The sequence below is a fragment of the Mastomys coucha genome, unplaced genomic scaffold, assembly GCF_008632895.1.
Source record: "Mastomys coucha isolate ucsf_1 unplaced genomic scaffold, UCSF_Mcou_1 pScaffold20, whole genome shotgun sequence".
NCBI classification, from domain to species: domain Eukaryota; kingdom Metazoa; phylum Chordata; class Mammalia; order Rodentia; family Muridae; genus Mastomys; species Mastomys coucha.
In genome coordinates, this window is record NW_022196903.1 from 2,346,940 (window position 1) to 2,367,088 (window position 20,149).

The window sequence follows — 20,149 nt, forward strand, 5'->3', positions numbered from 1 at the left end:
TAAAGGGATGGAGAGGAGTCCAGCCTCAGTTCCATCCCCGTGACTATGTGGCCCCTGTGTCACATTAGGATAATGTGAGATCACCGTATGAGAGACCATGGCTCCATTACTCGGTGTGTTCAGGATGACTTACTGATACTGTGGGGGGTTTTAATTAAAATGCATCCCGGCTGTTTGTTCATAGTTTCTGCACTGCAGTTGGTTTTACCCAGTGTTCTTCTTACCCTCTCGTTCATCCTGTCCTGCCTCTTAGACCTTCATAAGGCTGATTCAGAACTTTCTCCATCTTTCAGGGGCACTAAGTCATGTGCTCTGGAACTAGACGATTGACTGGGGAAGTCAAAAGGATTCTGTTCAGACACTGAAGTCCATCTCTCTCCACTCTCTGATATTGCCAGGCCAGAGAAACACAACCTTTGGTGGCCACTGGAATTCTTGGGGATGAGAAGACATTAGTTGGGCTTCCAAATCACAGATGAGGGTTCCTTACCCCACAGGTGTTAGTGCTGTGGATCTAAGGCAGGAACTGGGACTTTGCAGTCTTCTCTCAAAATGCTGTCTGTGCTGCTGATCTGGAAAACCAGCCCCAGGGCTTCACCCATTTGAATTCTCTCTGTGTTCATTAAACACAGCCACAATTTATTGTTTTTTAGGTGATTTTTATTTATTTACTTTATTACAGTTATATAAAGCCCTATGTCAATCTAGCTTAGTTGTTGAAATTTTTCATTAAAACTTCTTATTTTTGAAGAAAGAATTGCTGAGGAGAAAATGTGCAAGATGACTTAATAAAAATGACAAACATCCAGAGCATAGCACATTTACATTGCCGCTTTTATTTTCACAGTGCTTATTCTTCATTCTCTCTTATTCCTCCTTTCCGTCCTCAAGCACTGGGTTTATAATGTTCTCTGTCTGACTCTGAAGTAAGCTCCATAGTGCAGAGATAGGTGAAGAAGATCCAATTAAGTTTCCCACCAAGTCAGAGCAGATGGTGGCCATGAAAACAAGAGAATGCAAGGGCATGCCCAAGGGGCTAGAGTAGAAATGACCTTGTGCCTGGACTATGTGTTATGCTATGTACTATGTTGGAGGAGCAGCTATGATGCAAGCTGAGGAATAGCAAAAACGTTCTAGAAGCAGAACTGACAGCCAACATGGACTTGATGGTTTAGTCAAAAAGGAGAACAATTATAGTAGTATTACTACGACAGTGGGTTTTTCCCTTATGTGTTAAGTAGTTTCCCTACACTTTTGAATTAAAGAACTATTATTAGTTTGTAAGGTTTTCAACAAAAAGAGGGAACTAGCTACTCAATGTTTATAAAGAAAAGCATTATAAGCTTTGTCTGGCAGGTATACTTATAAAATTATTTTGTCATCTGATAGTTATAGAAATAGTTTGGGGAAACTGAATATTAAAAGACTGTGCAAGCTTGTGTGTTCTGGACCAAATGAAGCATGGTCTGGTGTCACATAAGACAAACCATAAAGAAACTCCATTGCAGAAAGAGCTAAAAGGAAAGGCTTTGCTAGGAAAGTGCACCAACTTCTGGCCAACCTTTCTGGACCCACTGCTCCTGAGATCTGTTATGTCGTACCTAACCTCAGAAACAAGGCCTTTCTGTAGCCTCCTGAAAAATCCAGGCCAGGCCACTTCTCAGGAATTGTGGCTCATATTTATAAAATGGACACACAAGATTGGACTGAGACAATGTTAGGTTGTGAAAAGTGTGCAGTAATGCGTGTGGGCATTGGCATTAGACAAGGTCAAGGTGACACACATTTCGAGTACACAGCCCTTTGTCTTACTGTCCAGTAGAGTTGAAGCTTGCTGCTTACAAGCCAAGAGCAAATTTATAGGCACCACTGACCCCCGATGGCTCATCTGGAGTAGTGCTATGCAATCCTATTCAGGATAAGACATGTCAAAAATGTCTGGCATAAATAAATGATAACCAGAAGAACAGCAAAATGGTTCCAAAGAACACATTTATTATAAATGTAATTTAATGTAAATACACATTTACTGTAACTGTAGCTTAGTCAATTCAGAGATTATAGGGTGCTATCTTACCTACATAGGAGTGGCTTTACAGTTTCTGTCCTTTGGGATAGGTCTACTCTGTGGATCAAGAACCACTGTTTGCCAAACTGTCAACCGATCAGTGCCCTGGAAGATCAACATGGCGACAGTTCAGCTTTTATTTGTTTATGGTGGCTCGAATCGAGCGCGGACCCTGATCTTCCAAACATAACATCATTGAGAGGCTAGCTGAAAGTTTTCAGTAATTATTGAAACAAGAAAATATTTTGTTTTAGTTAGATAAACTCATTTATTCAAGCCAAGTTTTGAAAACTTGGAAATTTCACAGTGATATTTTTAATTAATGCAAAAGCAACCGAAGCAGCCAAACCCCATACCATGGTACCCCTACCAAAGTAAACGAATAAATGAATAAATTAATGCAAATTAAAAATAGGAGTAGAGTTCTTAAATTTTATTGCCAGGCATAATCAACTCTATGGACTTAAAAAAAAATTCTTAAATTTAGAATGTACATGAATCTGCCTCTTCTGGAGTTTTGTAAATTAAAACAGTATCATAATCAGTCAAAATGATACACTAGAAACCAAGCTGCCTGAGCCAAAAGCTTCAAGCTATGCCAGGCATCAAATACTGGCTTTACAAGCATTAGCCTCATCTAACCCAGAGCTCGAAGATGGGTCTCGAATTTACTAGGGGATGGGGGGGGGCAAAAATGAGATTTGAAAAGATTTGCCACTTCCCTGAATCTTTCTATTGTTCATTCAGGTTGGTAAATGCCAAAGCAGGGATGTGAACCCAGTTTCTATGGGAGTTTGTCTCAGTGGTTTAAATAGATTATCAAATTATGGACTAATTTTCACATGCCTTTGGGCTGTTTTTCATTGCCCAACAAGATAGTACAGGTCCTGTTAGTAAGATGCCCAGAACCCTGCCTGCAGGTGTAGTGGTCATTTCACAGTCTCTGGACATCTTGATGACAGGTTAGAAGCTGGGTGATCTCTATATCAAGGTGGCCCTGACTTGAAGAGATAGAGGGTACATTCCTGGACCTTGTGGTAATAACTGCCCTACTGGGCCTCAGGAAGATGAACTGGGTGAATAAACAGAACAGTGAGCTTTGCTGCAGGCAGACCCAACATGTCCATTTTCCTCCTCATTTCGACTCTAAACTCTTTACCTGACCTGGTAATTTTTTATTGCTAGCCATGTGAGCGTGTGTGTGTGTGTGTGTGTGTGTGTTCCTTAAATTAGCTTTAGGAAGGGTATGTAGAACTGGAGTGGGGAGACTACCCAGAACTCTGCTGCTAACTCCGTATCCTAAAAATAAAGTTCAAGAGAAGCATTCTGAGATATATATGTCTTAAAGTTGCACACATGCATTTGCATAGAATATATATGGTTTATGCAAAACATATGCATTGTGCCTTGGCATTACCAATAAGAATCCCAACAGAGGTACCATCATCTCTGTTCCCAGATGAGGAAGCTGAGTCATGGAGGGCGGAGTGGCTGTGCAAGATACACACACAGATAGAGAGTCAGGGCTGCTCCGTGTGTTCCCATAGACAGAGGTGCCTCCTTTATGGGGGGCTGTTTTCTGAATAACTCATGAGGACCAGATTCTTGGAGTGACTCACACTTGCCATTAGGAGCCTTGGTAGAAGTGTTGCTTAGCGGAAGCATTGGACCAGGATTCAGGTCAATATTAATAATAACTATGGGGTCAATAGTGTTTTAACCTGGGTTCTGCCAGTTGTAAATTGTGTGCATTTGTGCACTGGAGCCAAACCTTTTCTTTTGATACTTTAGCATTCTACTTGTCACAGAGATGTCATGAAGACAGATGACATAGTGGAGGTAAAGACATCTGAAAAGATTTGAAATGTTATGTAAACATGATGAATTCAAATATGATTACTTATATGGATGATCATAGTTAGTGTGGGGCTACTGCACTGAGGTCCTATTAGTCCGCACCAGTGTTCCTCTCATTCATTCGTGTTATCTTAGTACACTTTACAAACATATTCATTCACTTATGGATCATTCCCCGGGATCGGTGGAATCTGTTACATTCTGCCTGGGAATAGGATTCTCACTGTTGCTGACTTCCTAAACAGTGTGCTCTGCCACTGTGGAATCCCTTTTATTTAAACTTGAAAACTCTCCCACCCCAAGGAACTAGAATTTCATTGTAAATGAAAGCGCCCTCTAGGCATCCTATCCAAGCATCATCTGAGATGCTCAGAGAGAAGTCTCACCTGAGTCGGAGCAAGACTTCAGTTTAGAGACAGGAAAACGGAAGGGCTACTGGCAGAGGCTTACATGACATCAGGCCTCCAGTCAGGGCCATGGTGCCAGACCAGGGCCCTGAGCCTGACACTGCCCTGAGCAGCTCAGGACATCTTGGTTTGTTTCTTTTTGTGTCTTTGGAACTAACAGGTCTTTGGAAATAAAGCCATTGCCTTGCTAAGCATTTGCCCTCTGCTCCTTACAGGAGACGACTGCACAAGCTGGGCGTGTCCAAGGTGACCCAGGTGGATTTCCTGCCTAGGGAAGTAGTATCGTACTCCAAGGAGACACAGACTCCTCTTGCAACGCATCAGTCCGAAGGTAGGCCATGGCTTTGCTTTCTTTACATGCTATGTCTGCAGAAACTGCCAGGGAGTAGGGTTGACCTCAAGTTCCAGAGGTCTTCGTAGCCTAGAACCTGAGTGACATCCTGAAAACTAAAGATGCTTTTGGCTCTGAGGTGGAAAGCTCTGCTGAGCAAATTCTTTCTTATTCCCCTAAGACGTCTGTGAACTTTTAAGTGTCTAACCTTTGTGTCAAGTTTCTGTGCTTATCTACAGACAGTAGAAACCATAAAAGTATCGAATAGACACTTTCATGATACACACACACACATAAAATAAAAAATAAAAATTTTTAAAAAATGATTCATCATTTGTAGAAGGACCAAACTGCAGCCCACTACCTCGTTACAAAAACAGAATATTATTGGGACACAGATGTTTCTAAACATTTACATTTTTGGCTAATGTTAATACTACAATGGCCTTGTTGAATAGACATGAAGGACACCTTAGCTGGCTCACTAAAGCCTAAATTCTGGACCTAATCCTTTACAAGAAACCTTTCCTAGACCTTGATTTTCTGATCAATTCACATTAAAGCACAAATATTCTCCATGTGCTGATGAGTGGGGATGAGTTGTAGACCTCTTCTATGCATACGAGAAAATACTGAGGAGAAAAATTGTATGTAAGTCTCAGAGAATCATTAAAAGTCAGTGTGATGGTTAATCATGACATTTAACTTGCTGGGATTAGAATCTTGACGAAAATGAGTCTCTGGGGTGGGGGTGGGGCTTCTAGATTGACTTAATTGAGGTAGGGAGACCTGCTGTATATCCTAGTGGTACCGTTACTTGGACTGACTTAAGCAGAGAAAACCACCCAGTATTCACACACTTGACTGCTTGTGCCAGCTGCCTCAAGACCCTGCTCCCACGGCCCCTCTGCTGTGACGGACTGTATTGTCCAACTGCAAATCTAGATAAACTCTTCCTTCAGTGGTCTCACTAGGCATTTTTATCATAATAACAGAACAAGGAACTAACACAGACAACACTAAGAAAACTTAAGAGATGATGAATCTGAATGCTTCTTGGCCGTAAAATATCATGCTGGGGAATAGAGACATAACTCAGTGGCAGAGCGCATGGAACCCTGGGGCAGTTCTCAATACTGTGATAAACAAACAAACAAAGAAGTACGAACATCACACTGAAATAAGATTATATGACAATTAGAGAGATGTGTATACAGAACAGTTGGGCAGATGTGGTTCCATTGTTAGGAAGTGATACTGCTCATAGAGCCAAGCAAACCGTCTTTTCACTTCGTGTGTCACTGGGGTGGGGAAGAGGATGTTGGAATTTTGAGTTCATCTTGCTGTACAGTAACTATTGAGCAAAATTCTATATAATGAAAAACATTAGCATTTCATGCTTGGTCTGTAACAGACATAAACCAGGGCAGCTCAGTTTGTGCCAACTTACAGAGGTTTTTCATTTGCATTGTCAACACATAATCTCAAAAATGAAGTGAAATCTTGTTCCTTGAAGGTCAGGCTTCCTGCCTATCTTCTGGAGAGCTTTACTTAGTAATGGAAGTTTGTAGGGCCTATGAGGCCCGGTGAGAAAAATATCAAATTTTAGATGCAAACAGATAGCACCCTCTGGTGGTGAAACTTTAAACAAACTAACCCCCAAATTAAGACCTGTGTATTAACTTGGCAAGAAAGGCCCTGCTAGAAAACACTTCAGGAGCCCTGTCCTTGGGCCTCCAGACAAAAGCAGTGGCGGGTAGGGGAGGTGGGAGGGGGGAATCATTAAAAGGCAACCTCACTCCCCAGCCAAAACATTTGTTTGAGTTAATTTGCTGCCAGAGGCATTTGCAGAACTGTAGCCAGAGGTGTGTTTGTTTAGCCCCAAATCCTGACCCGAAACACAAAGTGATACATCTGAAATAGGGGGCGTGAATTATTTTTTTAAGAATGTGTATACTTAACATATTGGAAACGGTACAGAAATGTTTACAAGGGGAAATAAATTAAGGATGAAAATGCATCAACTGTAAACTTCTAACGTGGAATACATCAAAAGGAAAAGCCCATAGAGTTCATTTTATTACTGCAGGGAGAGGTTAGGAGCCCTCATTATGCTGTGGTCCAAGCAGCAGGAAAGGAGGAATTTATTTCTTAGCAATTGGCAGAAGTTCTTTCTGTTTTCTTAACAAGATCCATAGAGCTTTCTTGTGGTGATGGTTCACATTCCACAATACAGAGTTGAACCCAAAGCCAGCTACCAGAGCCTACGGGAGGTCATGGTAGTAAAGTAACAGCAAGTATAGACGTGAAAAACCTTCTTTATTGTCAACTCACCCCAGATCTTGAACCCTTGACCTTTGACTGCCTGGCTGTTGATGGTGCCAAGGGCACCCTTTCACCTACTAGGTGAGGTGACAGCAAAGGCGAGCATAAGCATCAGCAGGGGACAGTCCACTGTGAGGGTCCTTCCAAGTGGGAGACTTGGGTCAGTGCCCAGTTTGGTAGCAGTGCAATGTCATGACAAGCACAGCCTTACAGGGTGACTACTGAATTTTACAGCACAGTGAAGCTCTTGGAGGGATAACATTTGCAATTGTTGTGCATATAAATCCCCTATGAGTTCTTTGTTAGCCATAATTTATAAAGGCTTTTTTATTTTTCTCACATTGTTTGAAGACTGAAAATTAATGAAGCTCAAAGTAGCACCTTCAGCGCACTGATATGCTCTGCCTTGACTGGAATTCTAGTGCGTTCACTCGGCTACACAAACATATTGTACTTAAAAAAACAAACAAAAAAAACAAACAAAACAAACAAAAAAAAAACATAGGGGAAGGAGTTCGGCTTTGCCAGAACCTAAGCCTCCTTCCTCTACCGCACACTATAATGAGCATTCTCCTCATAGTGTGTTAGCTAGTCACATAATGATCTGCTGTGTGAAATACTCCAAAATGAATTAAACTAGGAAGATTTAGGAACCAAATCTCCATCAATACAATTCTTTCAAGTAGCCTAAGCCATCCTAGTCTGGGTAGGTAATGGCTTAACCAGTCACAGGGAAAGATTGAGAATGGAGAACCCTGATCAGGAGCAGGCTATGTCTACCCTGGAACACGTTAGACATATGCTTTTTATTTTCAAGTGAGAAAAGAATATGAATATATACGTAATCTTATATGTGTATATAAAATTTCTCTGTCAAATTGCCTCTGCCTTGCATATTATTATTTCCCTGGCTCTCCATGAGGTTCTGAGGTCAGAAGCCAATGCTGTGTGTGTTTATGATCCTGAACACTTAATGGCTGGTGAGCAACAGGTACCATGCAGCTGCCTGACAGTGATTCTTCCCAATTGCTGTGGCGTCCTCAGGTTTTGCATGCCGACTGGGCAGGGATAGTATTTTAATGTGCTGGGAGGATGTCAGCTGAACTGGACAAAGGAAAACGACGCCTCTGCATCCTGTTGGTGATGTGGAAGGTTCTCTGTACTTTCTGTTCGCAGGATCTGATAAGTGGGCACTTGGGCTTGGTCTTGTCCACCCTCTACCTTCCCTCCCTCCTATCTCTGATTTCTTACTTCCAAGGAAAGCGAAGACTACTGGCCTTTTCCAAGCACTGGTGAAGTTTGTGCTTCCAAGCATGTGCTGATGCCATTTGAGATGTCACCTCCTCCATGTGCCTTCTGCCCAAAGTGTGCCTCAGGATCAGGTTCTTACCATTGTCCAAGTCTGATTCCTCTTTATTATTCTCTATTGAGTCTTCACATGCCTCTCCTAGGCTGTGATCTCCCTGTGAGCAGGGGGTGTGGCCTTTTCTCACTTTGTGCCTCACACAATGCCTGGTTCAAAGAACACTAGGTGTGCGGATGAGCTAGAACCATACTATGTACTGGGGCCTGATGAAACAGGAAATGGAAATCCTTGTGTTTTCTGGAGGGAGGAAGGCTGTCCTTGCGAAATTGTACTGGTTTTTAGAGGCTTTGATGGACATGCTATAGAAGCAAGGTTCTTCTTTTCAGGGGAGTTTAATGTTTCAGTCAGGCCTCTGTTTATGTTCTCAGATGAGCATAGGCATTAGCTGCCCATGGGTGTGGTGTCAAAACTGAAGAACAGAATTACCAGGGCAGCCTGGGTTGGCCCAGGATATAGCAGAGCAGCCTGCAAGCTCTGGGGAGAACTCTCTGACACAGGAATGCCTCTCCGATGATGTGTTTGTCTTTTCACTTGTGAGATCAGCCATATCAAGCAGGGTTAGATGGTTGGATGAAAGCAAGGTTGTTCCCAGCAGGGTAACTCACATAGGCCCCAAATAAGCTTCTTCCTACTATCAGAGTGGCATCCACGGAAGCTTCTGGATGTGCTTTCTTCATTTTGAGATGAGACATTTGGATTTGCATCCCTCTTGTCCTGTCAAAAGGAGCACCAGAACTCATGTAGGATATCGTTGGTCATCTTGACTTCTCTGGCTCCCTCTTTTCCTCCCTTCTCTGAGTTGGTGAGCGATAATAGTTGAGATGGAAGGCTAGCCTACCAACAGATTAGTTATATCTCTTCTTGTACCATTTGACCTCATAATATACTCTATGATTTTAAAATACTGCCCACTAAGGGCATTTTTCAGAGAATACAAAGGGAAATAATTCTTTTTGAATCTGACATTTGAAATCAAGCAGTTCTTATACACAGTTCCCAAATGGAAGCCAACCCTGAAGCACCTCACAGTTGCTATGAAGAAAAAAAATAAAACTGGTAGATAACCTTGACTTAAGTATGTTACTGGCTCCCAAGACACCTGGGCTCTGTCTCTGAACTTACTATTTAAAAGAACACTCAAGTGGTTGCTGATAAGGTGTGGTGGTGCCTGTGTGCATACTAAAAGTTACTACTAAGACGAGATATCTGAGTTATATTAGTAGCTCTGATCCTTAGAGAACAGGCTATTATTGGGTGTTGATATGTGTTTTCTTTTGTATTCCTTATAGTTCCATTTTGAACTATATTGTTGCCAGTATTATGTTCTCTAAGTGTAGAAAGAGTGCAGAATCCCTAGTCCAGTTGTTAACATGTTAAGGATTGTTAAGTCCTCCTAAAGTAGCAAATAGACGTATTTACAAATATTTTTCCTATTTTTTCTTTTCATATGCCTTAACTGAGTATTGGCAGTACCATGTCCCCAGGTAAGACTGTCAAGGTCTGCTGTTAGGGCCGGCTGGCATGGGTGCCAAAGATCAAACAGAAGACACAAACCATTCACTGTGAAGCAGGGTTTGGTACTCCCGGTGGAATTGAGTATGCCCAAGCTTATACAACCCTATCTCTGTTCCCTTTGCCATTATGTTCTGATTATTATTATGATTTTCTTGCAAATCACCTGGCGACATTGACAACTTAGCAGATTTTATCCAGGAACCCACAGAATTTAAACTTTGTGTTTGTTTAGGGAAAACATCTCTATAAATATTTATGAACCCCAGAGGAAGTCCCTGGACCTCCGGCTTGAGCAGAAACTGAGGGTTGAGCTTGTCACCCACTCCTCAAGTGATCCAGTGCCATGAGTAGACTTCCACCCAGTGCCTTTAAATTCTTCATCCTATCCACACAACTCTATAGCAGTGACAACACAATCTCTCTGAATCCTTCTTTCCAGTGGCTGCTTCATTGACGATCTGCACAGAGGAACCACTACTCAGCTGTTTGTTACCACTGACAGATCCCACTTGTGAACTCTGAGGCTCTTCTTTAAAACCAGCAAGGACACAACCAGTTTCTCAGATAACATGATTCAGATGCCAGCTTTCAAAATAATGTCTGGATTTGTGGTTGCCAGAATAGAAATGAAGTCTGCTTCAGTTGAACAGAAAATAATCTTTGGCAGAGGATATGAGATACTTTACAGAACTGATATAAATGCTTCAGAATTTTGGTCGGAAATAGATGTGAGACTAGGCGGCAGCTGCAGTGGACTGAATAGTAGTATGTCCTTAAAATTCAAATATTGAAGCCCTAAGTGACCAGGGCCTTTAGGGAAAAGGTGTACAGTTAAAAGATGTTATAAGGGTGGTGCCCTGGATCTAATCTGATGAGATGAGTGACTTTATGAAAAGAAAGGGCACAGTGTCCTTTCTCCTCCTTATCGAGTGCAATGTATCAGGAGACATTTGAGAACACAGTGAAGAAGCAATTCTAAAGAGCCCTATCCAGCATCAAAGTTGACCAGCAACATGGTCTTCCAAGCCACTTCTGTTGCTTCAGCCACCTAGCCCATGATGCTTCATCATGACAATGTAGGCAGACTGATGTAAGCGGAAAGGCTGGTCACCCAGTGAACATGCCTGATTAAAAGTCCTGACCTTCCTTGCACAGAATCTTCAGCTTTATGCTCAGAATTTAAACTCTAGTCACCGTCACCTTGCAAGCTTCTAATTTTCCCTGTTCTTTTCTGGTGCTCTCTTGAGACTTGAAGAGCCATCTGGAAGCCTATTAGGGAGACCTGAGTTATGAGCCCCATGTTAGCAGTGAGAGGCGATGCAGGCAAGGACCCCACACGCTGTCTTCTCCACATTCAGCTTCCACAATGTCTGGGCAGCCTGCAACTCCACTTTGATCTACTGCAAAGCTCCTCTCCAAACCAGGGTATTGGATGCTGGGTAGCTAAAAATAGATGTGGAAAAAAATAATCACTGCAGTGTAAGAAATGAAAAAGAGAGGTGACCAGCAAAATAGTATTTATGATGTGTGCAGAATTCTCCTGTACATTATGGGACTAGAGCTTTGCTGTAGAATTTGCTCACCTTATAAATCAAGAGTGCAGAGAGAACTCAGGTCCTTTACTTTGTCTGCAGCTGCCTACAATACTACTGGTTGTCCAGGAAACGGTATTAAATAAACAACCATAGTCCATTCTTTTACTTTTAAACAGTTTCTGTTAGTATATTCCATTCATCTTGGACAGAAATCTTCAGGCTCTCCCAAGGGCCCACTACTATCCACTTTCCTCCTTTATTCACAGCCTAATGCAGGGGAAGAGATGTGGGGTGTACATGATCATATAAGCAACATGGGTGTAGAGGCAATGTAAAGGAATCTGCCTTGGGCTGGTCCTTGACTGACATCTACTGTCCTTTACCCAACTGGATACTGGTACCCTGGATACCTGAACAAACTGGTACACAGGACGTAACATGGAGCTAGTGAAAAGGCAATCTTTTTTGGTATGGCTTGTCAATGATTCTAGGGAGCATTCACCATATGTTTCTAGATGACTTGGTCCCTTCCTGGCTTTCACTGTTTCCAGCCTTGATTTGATGCCTTATTTTCTACACAGCCCTTGACCTAGATATCTGCCTACCATGGTTATCAACCATCCTAATGCTACCTTATGCTTTAATATAACTCCTCATATTGTGGTGACTCCCAAAACCATAGAAATATTTATTTTGTTGCTATTTTATGACTTTAATTTTGCTATTGTTATGAATCTTGATGTAAATATCTGATATTCATGATATCTGATATGTAACCCCCAATAAGGTTGAGAACTATTGTGGTTTGGGGTTTCAAGAGGCAGCTTTTAAGAAGAGACTTGAATTTTACTTTAGTATTCTATTTTCATTCTTCTATTTAAAATTCTACTCTCCTTACTGGCATCTGAGTACCCTAAAAGGCTCTGCATTCAGATAAATGGAGAAACATACACATAATTTTTAAACATAGCTTCACTCTATGCCAAAATGAAGAGAGTGACTATATATAATTTTATATATTTTTTATATATAGAATGAGTATATATATAAATTTATATATATTTAATTATACATGTGAAATAAACACACACAAATGTATATATATATATATGTGTGTGTGTGTATATATATATATATATATATATGAAAAGAAAATAGGAGTAATGAATATTATAGACTTTTACAGGTGATTTGTTTCCCTGAAGAACAGCAGTTCATGTTCTGCTTGACCCAAGAAGCCTACAATGGCCTCATTACTAGCATGACAACATATTGTGTTCTAGCCATCCCACATACTTTTTTAAAATCTCTGGGAATTGTAGAAATAACATTTAGAAAATTAAAAAAAATCAAGAAACTTATCAAGATTTGATAAGAGCAGTAAGGATCTGTGATCTGGCTCTCCATCATTCCTTCGCTCCATACCCCCTGCTCAGCTCTAATGTGATCTGGCTCTCCATCATTCCTTCACTCCATACCCCCTGCTCAGCTCTAAGGAAACTCCTGTCCACACAAAACAAAGCATACACCCTGCCTACCCCCGTTGGAGGCTGATGGTGTATCCCTGAGAGCAGTGTGGGGTTGGCATTCTCTTCCTCCCTTCCCTAATGTGGAAGAGGCTATATTCCAGGTTAAGTGTGGCTGTCAGGTGGAAGCTCTCTTATGCAGCCCTGCCCTGGCAGGAGGTAAGGATGGAGCCCTTACTGTGGCTTCATCTTAAGCCTGAGAGGACTCAGTTGCAGTCACAGTGACTTTTGTGGAAATGTGGTTGTGGATTTTGGCTCTTGGGGAAGAACTTAAGGAAGGCAAGCCGAATGACCAGAGGTTAGTTCTGCTCAACATACCTCTAACACGAAGTTCTTAACATAAAAGTCTAGTTCAAATCAAAGCATTGCATTGCTACATGCCCATAGTCTAGACTCTAGACCAGTGGCTCAGTGATTGTGTTGAGGGCAAGAGGGTACAGAGGAAAATAACATGGAGTTGAATCCTTTTGCATCAGAATAAGGGGTACTCGACTATGAGCACACCCTCAAAAGCAAAACAAAATGTCACTTAAGTTAAGACTTAAAAGCCAAAACAAAGACAACAGGGTGCATGCCTTTAATGCCAGCAGTCAGAAGGCAGAGGCAGATCTCTGAGGTCAAGGCTAGTCTGGTCTACTTAGAATTCCAAGGTATCCAGGGCTACACGGGGAAACTGTCTTAAAAGCAAGCAAACAAACCAAAGTTAAAACACATGTCAGATCATTTTCTAGAAAGAACTTGGGGAAGAGACAACTAAGTAGCCCTCCTGAGGTAATAACAAATCTTAAAAACTGAGTTTTCTCAGTAAATGAGTCAAAATTTAGTGGAGATGTCTGTGCCCCTGGGTATGCTTTAAAATGATGGAGCAACCAGTCAGTAGTGGAGATAGACAGTTGATGTCGTCTGAGAAAGAGACTACCAAACCTGTCATTTTAGAACAAGTGAGCACCTGCTGGAGTCTGTGTCCTTCAAGGGGCACTATTTGAAGCTAAGAGGGAGATGGTGGAACAGGTTTTACTAAAACCATCTAATCCTGAGAAGGACTAGTCCACAGAATTGCTACATTATCAAACGTAGGTTCCCTACGAGCTTTTGCAGAAACTAAAATGCCTGACACAGGAAGAAGCAGGCAACAGAATTGTTTGTGATAACAACCAGGTAGATTTAGCAAAGGCACACACACACACACACACACACACACACATGCAGGCACATCCAAATAAATAATGGAAATAATTCCTAAATAAGTAAATATGGTTGTTATAGGATAATAGTGAATTGTTGTAGATGTTATTAGAATTCTAGAACACTGGGGAAGAGAAAAAAGAGTAGAGAATATTAAAAGAAATAACAAATGGGAGGACTACAAAGATAGTAAAGTACCCAGAATACATCTAAAAAGCTGGGAGCCCTGGCATACACGTGTAATCCCAGATCTGTTGAGACAGACATGTCACTGGGGCTCACTGGCCAACCAGACTAACTCACAAGACAAGTTCCAGGCCAGTGAATAAAGAGAAAGGGAGTGCACAGGAGGAAAGGAAGAGAGGGAAGGAAGAGTGGTGAGGGGGGAGGGAGGGAGAGAAGAAGAAAAGGAGAGGAGGGGAGGGAGACAGCTAGTGCCTGGGGAATAGCCTCAGAGGTTGTTTTCTGCTTCACACACGAGCACGCACACACGCACACATCCACATGCACGCACTCACATGCACACGCATGTATCCACATGAACATGAACATACACCCTAACATACAACATGACAAACAAAAATCCATCATAAAAGGTGGACACCTTTCAGATCTGATGATGCACTTTACAAATCACAAGAGTCAACAGGTTTCAAATGGGCCAATCGGAGCTCTGGCAATAGATCTCGAGGTGAATACTGAACAAGGAGCCAGCCCTGGAAGCAAACTGAAAATGAGTCTCTACCTAAAGCGGAATCCCCCGCCCCCTGAAGAGGATAGACCTCTGACCCCTTGTGAGATACAACAGTGAGAGGGTGTTCAAGACTATGGCCATGGAAAATCAGAAAATCGAGTCAAAGAAAGCTCCCGTCAACCCGACATAAAACAACTGTGTGTACAGTGGAGGTGCGATAAGGACTCGCACACAACCGTTAGGCTGTTCACCACTGCACATCCATTTTACAGGAAATATTAATGGGCAGGTGTTGAGGACATAGCTTGAGTATTTTATTACACACTGGTTCCAGTCCTAGCAGCACCAAAATGAAGTAAGTGACATGAAAACCACAGAGGACATTCTCCCTGATACTAGCAAGTGGTCTCAGGTGGAAAGTTAAACACAGAGAAGGGGAAAACACAAGAGGCATGTAGACTGTAGGAACTGATTTATTTTGTTTTGTTTTGTTTTGTTCTGTTTCCTTACGTTCTGACTTAAAAAGCAGCTGTGTAGATGCCACATCTATTCTTGTGGTGCTGGACCGATAATACATAGAAATACAATCTACTCTATAAAAGCAGTGTGGAGAAGGCAGGTGGGAGCCAAGCTGTAGTTGACTTAAGGAAATGGCTCCAAGAGACAATGTGGAGCCCTCCGGGAACAAATGACCCCGGGAACCAGATGTGGGAACAATGAACATTAAATCACAAAAGCTCTAAGTACATAATTGTAATCCTTTCTTCTCTCAACTTCTAGAAAATATGTAAAATCCTAGAAAGTAACAATTATAAATGCATCCCTGAGCTTGTAACATTTGTAGATATACTGTGTATATAATGATAGCATTAAAGGGGAACAAAGGGAGTAGACATATATGGGAATAACATTCCTATATTTCATTAGAATTATGTTAATAGGAATTTGAAGTTATAATGTACATGGTAAGCTTTAGGACAACCATGGTGATAATAGCTCAAAATAATAGTGAAAAGTCACTTAAAATTAACACGCTACATTAGAGAACATTCTCTTAATGTAAGGACTAATAATGGGACAAAAAAATCATGAAACACGCAGACAATACAATGTGCCAAGTACGTGTTGCTGTAGCAGGTTGGAGAGTGGTGGAGATGGGGTATGGATAGTGACCTCCAAGGCCCCTCTGTGAGAATATACAAATGCACATGAGCACGTGTGTGTGTAAATACAAGCAAAGGGTTTATAAGCAGAGGAGAAATGCAGCGACCTCTGAAGAATTGTCAGTACACTACAATGCCAGGAGAAGGATGCTTCAGTAGAAAAATAAAAGTACTGCTAAAGCAATGAGTGGAAACAGACCAAAGACCCTAAGATGACTTAAAGTACAGTATAGGGAGGTAGTGTAGTATCAAGGACCTTAGAACATGACGACGAGGAGGCATACTTGAATAGAAACAGCTTCAGAGTCCAGGGAAATACACAAGTCATGACCGTCTCTGTGCTGAGAAAGATCCTGAGATGTGATCCCACCATACCTAGCTTACAGCAGCCCTCAGGGACATGAGGTGATAGACAAGCATGATTGTTAATGTGGTGGTGTGAATAGGAATGGTCCCCAAGGACTCTTGTGTTTGAATGTTTGGCCACAGGGAGTGCCACTTATTAGGAGGTGTGGCCTTGTTTGAGGAAGTATGTCACTGTGGGAGCGGGGCTATCTTGCTCCAGCATGCCCAGTGTGGCACACATTCTCCTAGCTGCCTTGGGATCAAGATGTAGAACTCTCAGCTCCTTCTCTAGCACCTTGGCTGGCTGGCTGCTGCCATGCTTCCCACCATAGTGATAATGGGTTGAATCTCTGAAACTAGAAGCCAGCCCTAATTAAACGTTTTCCTTATAAGAGTTTCCTTGGTTTCATGGTTTTACTATGCTTCACAGTAGTGAAACCTTAACTAAGACAATTAGCAAACATTGTTTTGAACTACTGCTTTGTGTTGTGAGTTTGCAGTTTTTACACTTTCTTAGAAGCAGATAATGGATGACTTTTTGATGAGTTTGCTTCTAGAATACTCCCAATGTCCTTCATGTTACTTTTCTAGCCTTCTGACATCTATACCATACTGATGAGCATTAAAAATGCTTAATGAAAAGGCATCTTATAGACTGAGGATATTAAAGAAATGAAGGCATAATTTAGGCATAAGGGAACACAAAAATAAAAGAGGACACACAAACACAATAAACAAAAAAATATAATTTAGAAATATCCATCAAGAAGGGCAGGCAAGATAGCTAAATAGGTAAAATTTTCACTACCAAGCCTGATGACCTGGGTTGTAATCCCCAGGCATGCACATGATAAAAAAAAAAAAAGAGAATCTATTCTATACACAACACACATGCAGTGGCTCATTCTCTCTCTCTCTCTCTCTCTCTCTCTCTCTCTCTCTCTCTCTCTCTCTCTCTCTCTCTCTCTCTCTCTCTCTCACACACACACACACACACACACACATGCTAAACAAAAGTGTAGTTTTTGAAGTATTTTTTAAGTAGAGGAAATGAAGATAACTTTAAAAGTGGAAGGAAAAATGGGCTTGGCTCTTGTGGCATAAAAGAAGAAGGAAAATTGGAACCAATGAGAACTCAAGAAGTTTGAAAGTAAGTCCATGGTATGTGTGACTCCCTGTAGACAGTCAAACACTTAAATCTGAAACATCTCATTAAAGAAATAGGCTTTGTGATAATACCATAAGGGAGAAATGCACACTCACCCCTTGTAACCCTCCTGGTTTGATGCCTGCCTCTCATAACAACACTTCTCTGCCCACCTCCTGCTATTTGCCACGCCTCATTCCTGGTTCCAGTTACATCGGAAGTCCTACCTCTGCAGAGACAAAAAGAAGTCGCTGATTGGGCTGGCATGCTGATGAACATGTGGGAGGGATTTACCTCACCTTTTCTAACTGTTGGCTGGTAACAAACAGGGCATTAAAATTGAAGATGGTTGAGCGTTCACAACTCCCATCTAATTTTGTTAAACCATCCACGTGGACAGGTATACCTTTGGCCACCCTGTATTCTCCCTAGCTTTCTCTTACTGTTGCTCTTCTTTCTAACTCTATTTTCCAGAATAACTCTCTCTCTTTAACGATACTGCTGGGTGGTAACAACCCCTTACTCTCCAGAAGGAAAAGCAATCCTGAGAGTATCTGGATTTTGAACTTTTCTTTAAATACAGGTAGAATTATAGGGAACCTGGTAGACAAAAATGGCTGACCAATATTCCCTTTTTGGTGTAACTGATTACTATTCCTAAGAAGGAAGAGGTTGAACTTTTTGTATTTGCATCATCTCCAGACGACTTAGAGAAATATGAAGAAGAAAAATGTTAACCCATTATGTATGAGCTGTTCCAAGATCTAGAATCTGGGAGATAGATGCTACAAGTGTGTGTGTGTGTGTGTGTGTGTGTGTGTGTGTGTGTGTGTGTGTGTGTGCCTTCTGAGCAGCTCCAGTTTCTCCACTCATCTTGCTGGGAGTGAGGAGGGTAGCTCGGCCTTAGCTTACATCTGTCACCCCTGCTCTCTTAAGCCGATCTATGTCTTAGCATGAAAGAATAGTGCTATGAACTTGACTCTTTATAAACACAATGTCTTATATGTAGCCTGGAAATCTCAAGCAAGCAAGCATCCCTCGTAGTTAGAAGGATTTCTACCAATTGGACACACTTCCTATTCACATTCAATGTTTCTTCTTCCTAAAGGCCAGCTAGGGAGGTGCCCTTGCCTTCCCGATGATCTATTTCTTTACTGCATTTCAGCATACCTCTGATGTTTCCTTAGGAGAACCACAGCACATGGAAGTACAAATACCTTCCCTCTACTATGAGTTATAATCAAGACCTCCCACAAGAAGGGAGGCTCACCTCACCCTTGCCTATGGGTGGTTACTTACATCAAGAAAACAATTACTATTTCCATCCCTCTCTTTCAGCAGGCAACTTTTATTCCTATATCCTTCTATTTTTACTTTGGTCTTATTTCCCACCTAGGTACTTATTTGATCAGCTTAAGAATAACGATATATATTATCTATAAGTCCTAAAGGAATAAACATAATTGTGATAATATTAATAACTCTAGGTAATTAGACATTAAAGAGAATCTAGGTAGTAGTTTCCACAGTAGTTACAGGAAAAGGTAGAACTCACATTCAGGAGGGAGTAAGGACAGGGATTTCTTATACTGAGCTAGAAATCCTTTGAATTCTTCATACATGTGTGTCAGTGTTAGGTACGGAGAGGAAGGAGTGTCCAACTGCACAGATCACAAAGCAACTGAGAAGAGACATCCCGGGAGAAAGATGCACCACTTCATGATTTGTCTCAAAAGAAACAAAACTAAATCCTTCACTGTTACCATGGACACCGAAAATGAAAGGTTTTCTATAGACTTGTCAAGATGGGATTCCGGTTTTGATAACCAAGCTAGAGGAATTTGTTTCAGGAAAACATATATGTGACTGTGCCTTCCTTTTAATAAATGACAGTTTAAGGACTCTAGAGAACAGCTGAACTTTTTAAAATTCTAAAATTTGCAGTTTGGAGTGTTCTGTAACAGAGTGAGGAGTCACTTTCACGTTGGCTGTGGTGTATTGAAGGTTTGTCTCTTTTGTGTGTGCGTGATGGGAAACCAAATCAGCAAGGTGGTTTTGAGAAAATGAGAATAAGCTCTAATTCACCTCTACCTGACCACACTCTAGCATTACATGGCAGCGTCTGGTGGCCCAATCGAATTCCCTGATTGAGCAGTTTGAGTCAGGCGTGTGGCCACACATATAACAATACCCTGGATAATATAAGTTCCAAGAAAAGAAGAATGTGACAGGTGTGTGGGTTTGTAATGTATTAGCTATTCTGTGGGTAAGAATTGCCTCAGGCATTGCTAGTTGCATAATGGCCACTGGCTCCCTTGGTTTTATTATAAGATCACATTGATATCTATACTCTTATTTTCTTGCCTTCCAGTTTTGAACACTAACTTCTCTATTTCCGAAAGAAGTGGCTTTGATTTGTTTATCATCATGAAGTCCCTGTCTCCTGTTGAGTCTTTGTGAAGAACAGATCATGAGGATAAAATAAGAAAAGGGTAGGAAAGTGCCTTTTCTGGAGCTGTTATTTTCAGAGATAGGGAGTGTGTGGCTGTGCGGAAGACTGAGAAAATGTACTTTATGTCAACATCTCCTCCTGAAATGAACCAAGAGTGTGATGGAAAATGGAGGGCCTCTTTGAACTGATGAGCTTAGGGAAGATGCACCACATTCCCCGAGTGTTTCTATCAA

The 20,149-nt window shown here is 41.5% G+C and overlaps 1 protein-coding gene across 4 annotated transcripts in view; it reads left to right on the forward strand.

The window, feature by feature from the left end:
• Positions 1-20,149, forward strand: part of Dync1i1 (dynein cytoplasmic 1 intermediate chain 1) — a 299,060-nt gene that overhangs the window by 73,765 nt on the left and 205,146 nt on the right. For all 4 annotated transcript variants that reach the window (XM_031381127.1, XM_031381128.1, XM_031381129.1 and 1 more), the window contains one exon: positions 4,548-4,663. In XM_031381127.1, coding sequence (XP_031236987.1) covers positions 4,548-4,663 — 116 coding nt within the window. The remainder of the gene's footprint in view (positions 1-4,547; positions 4,664-20,149) is intronic.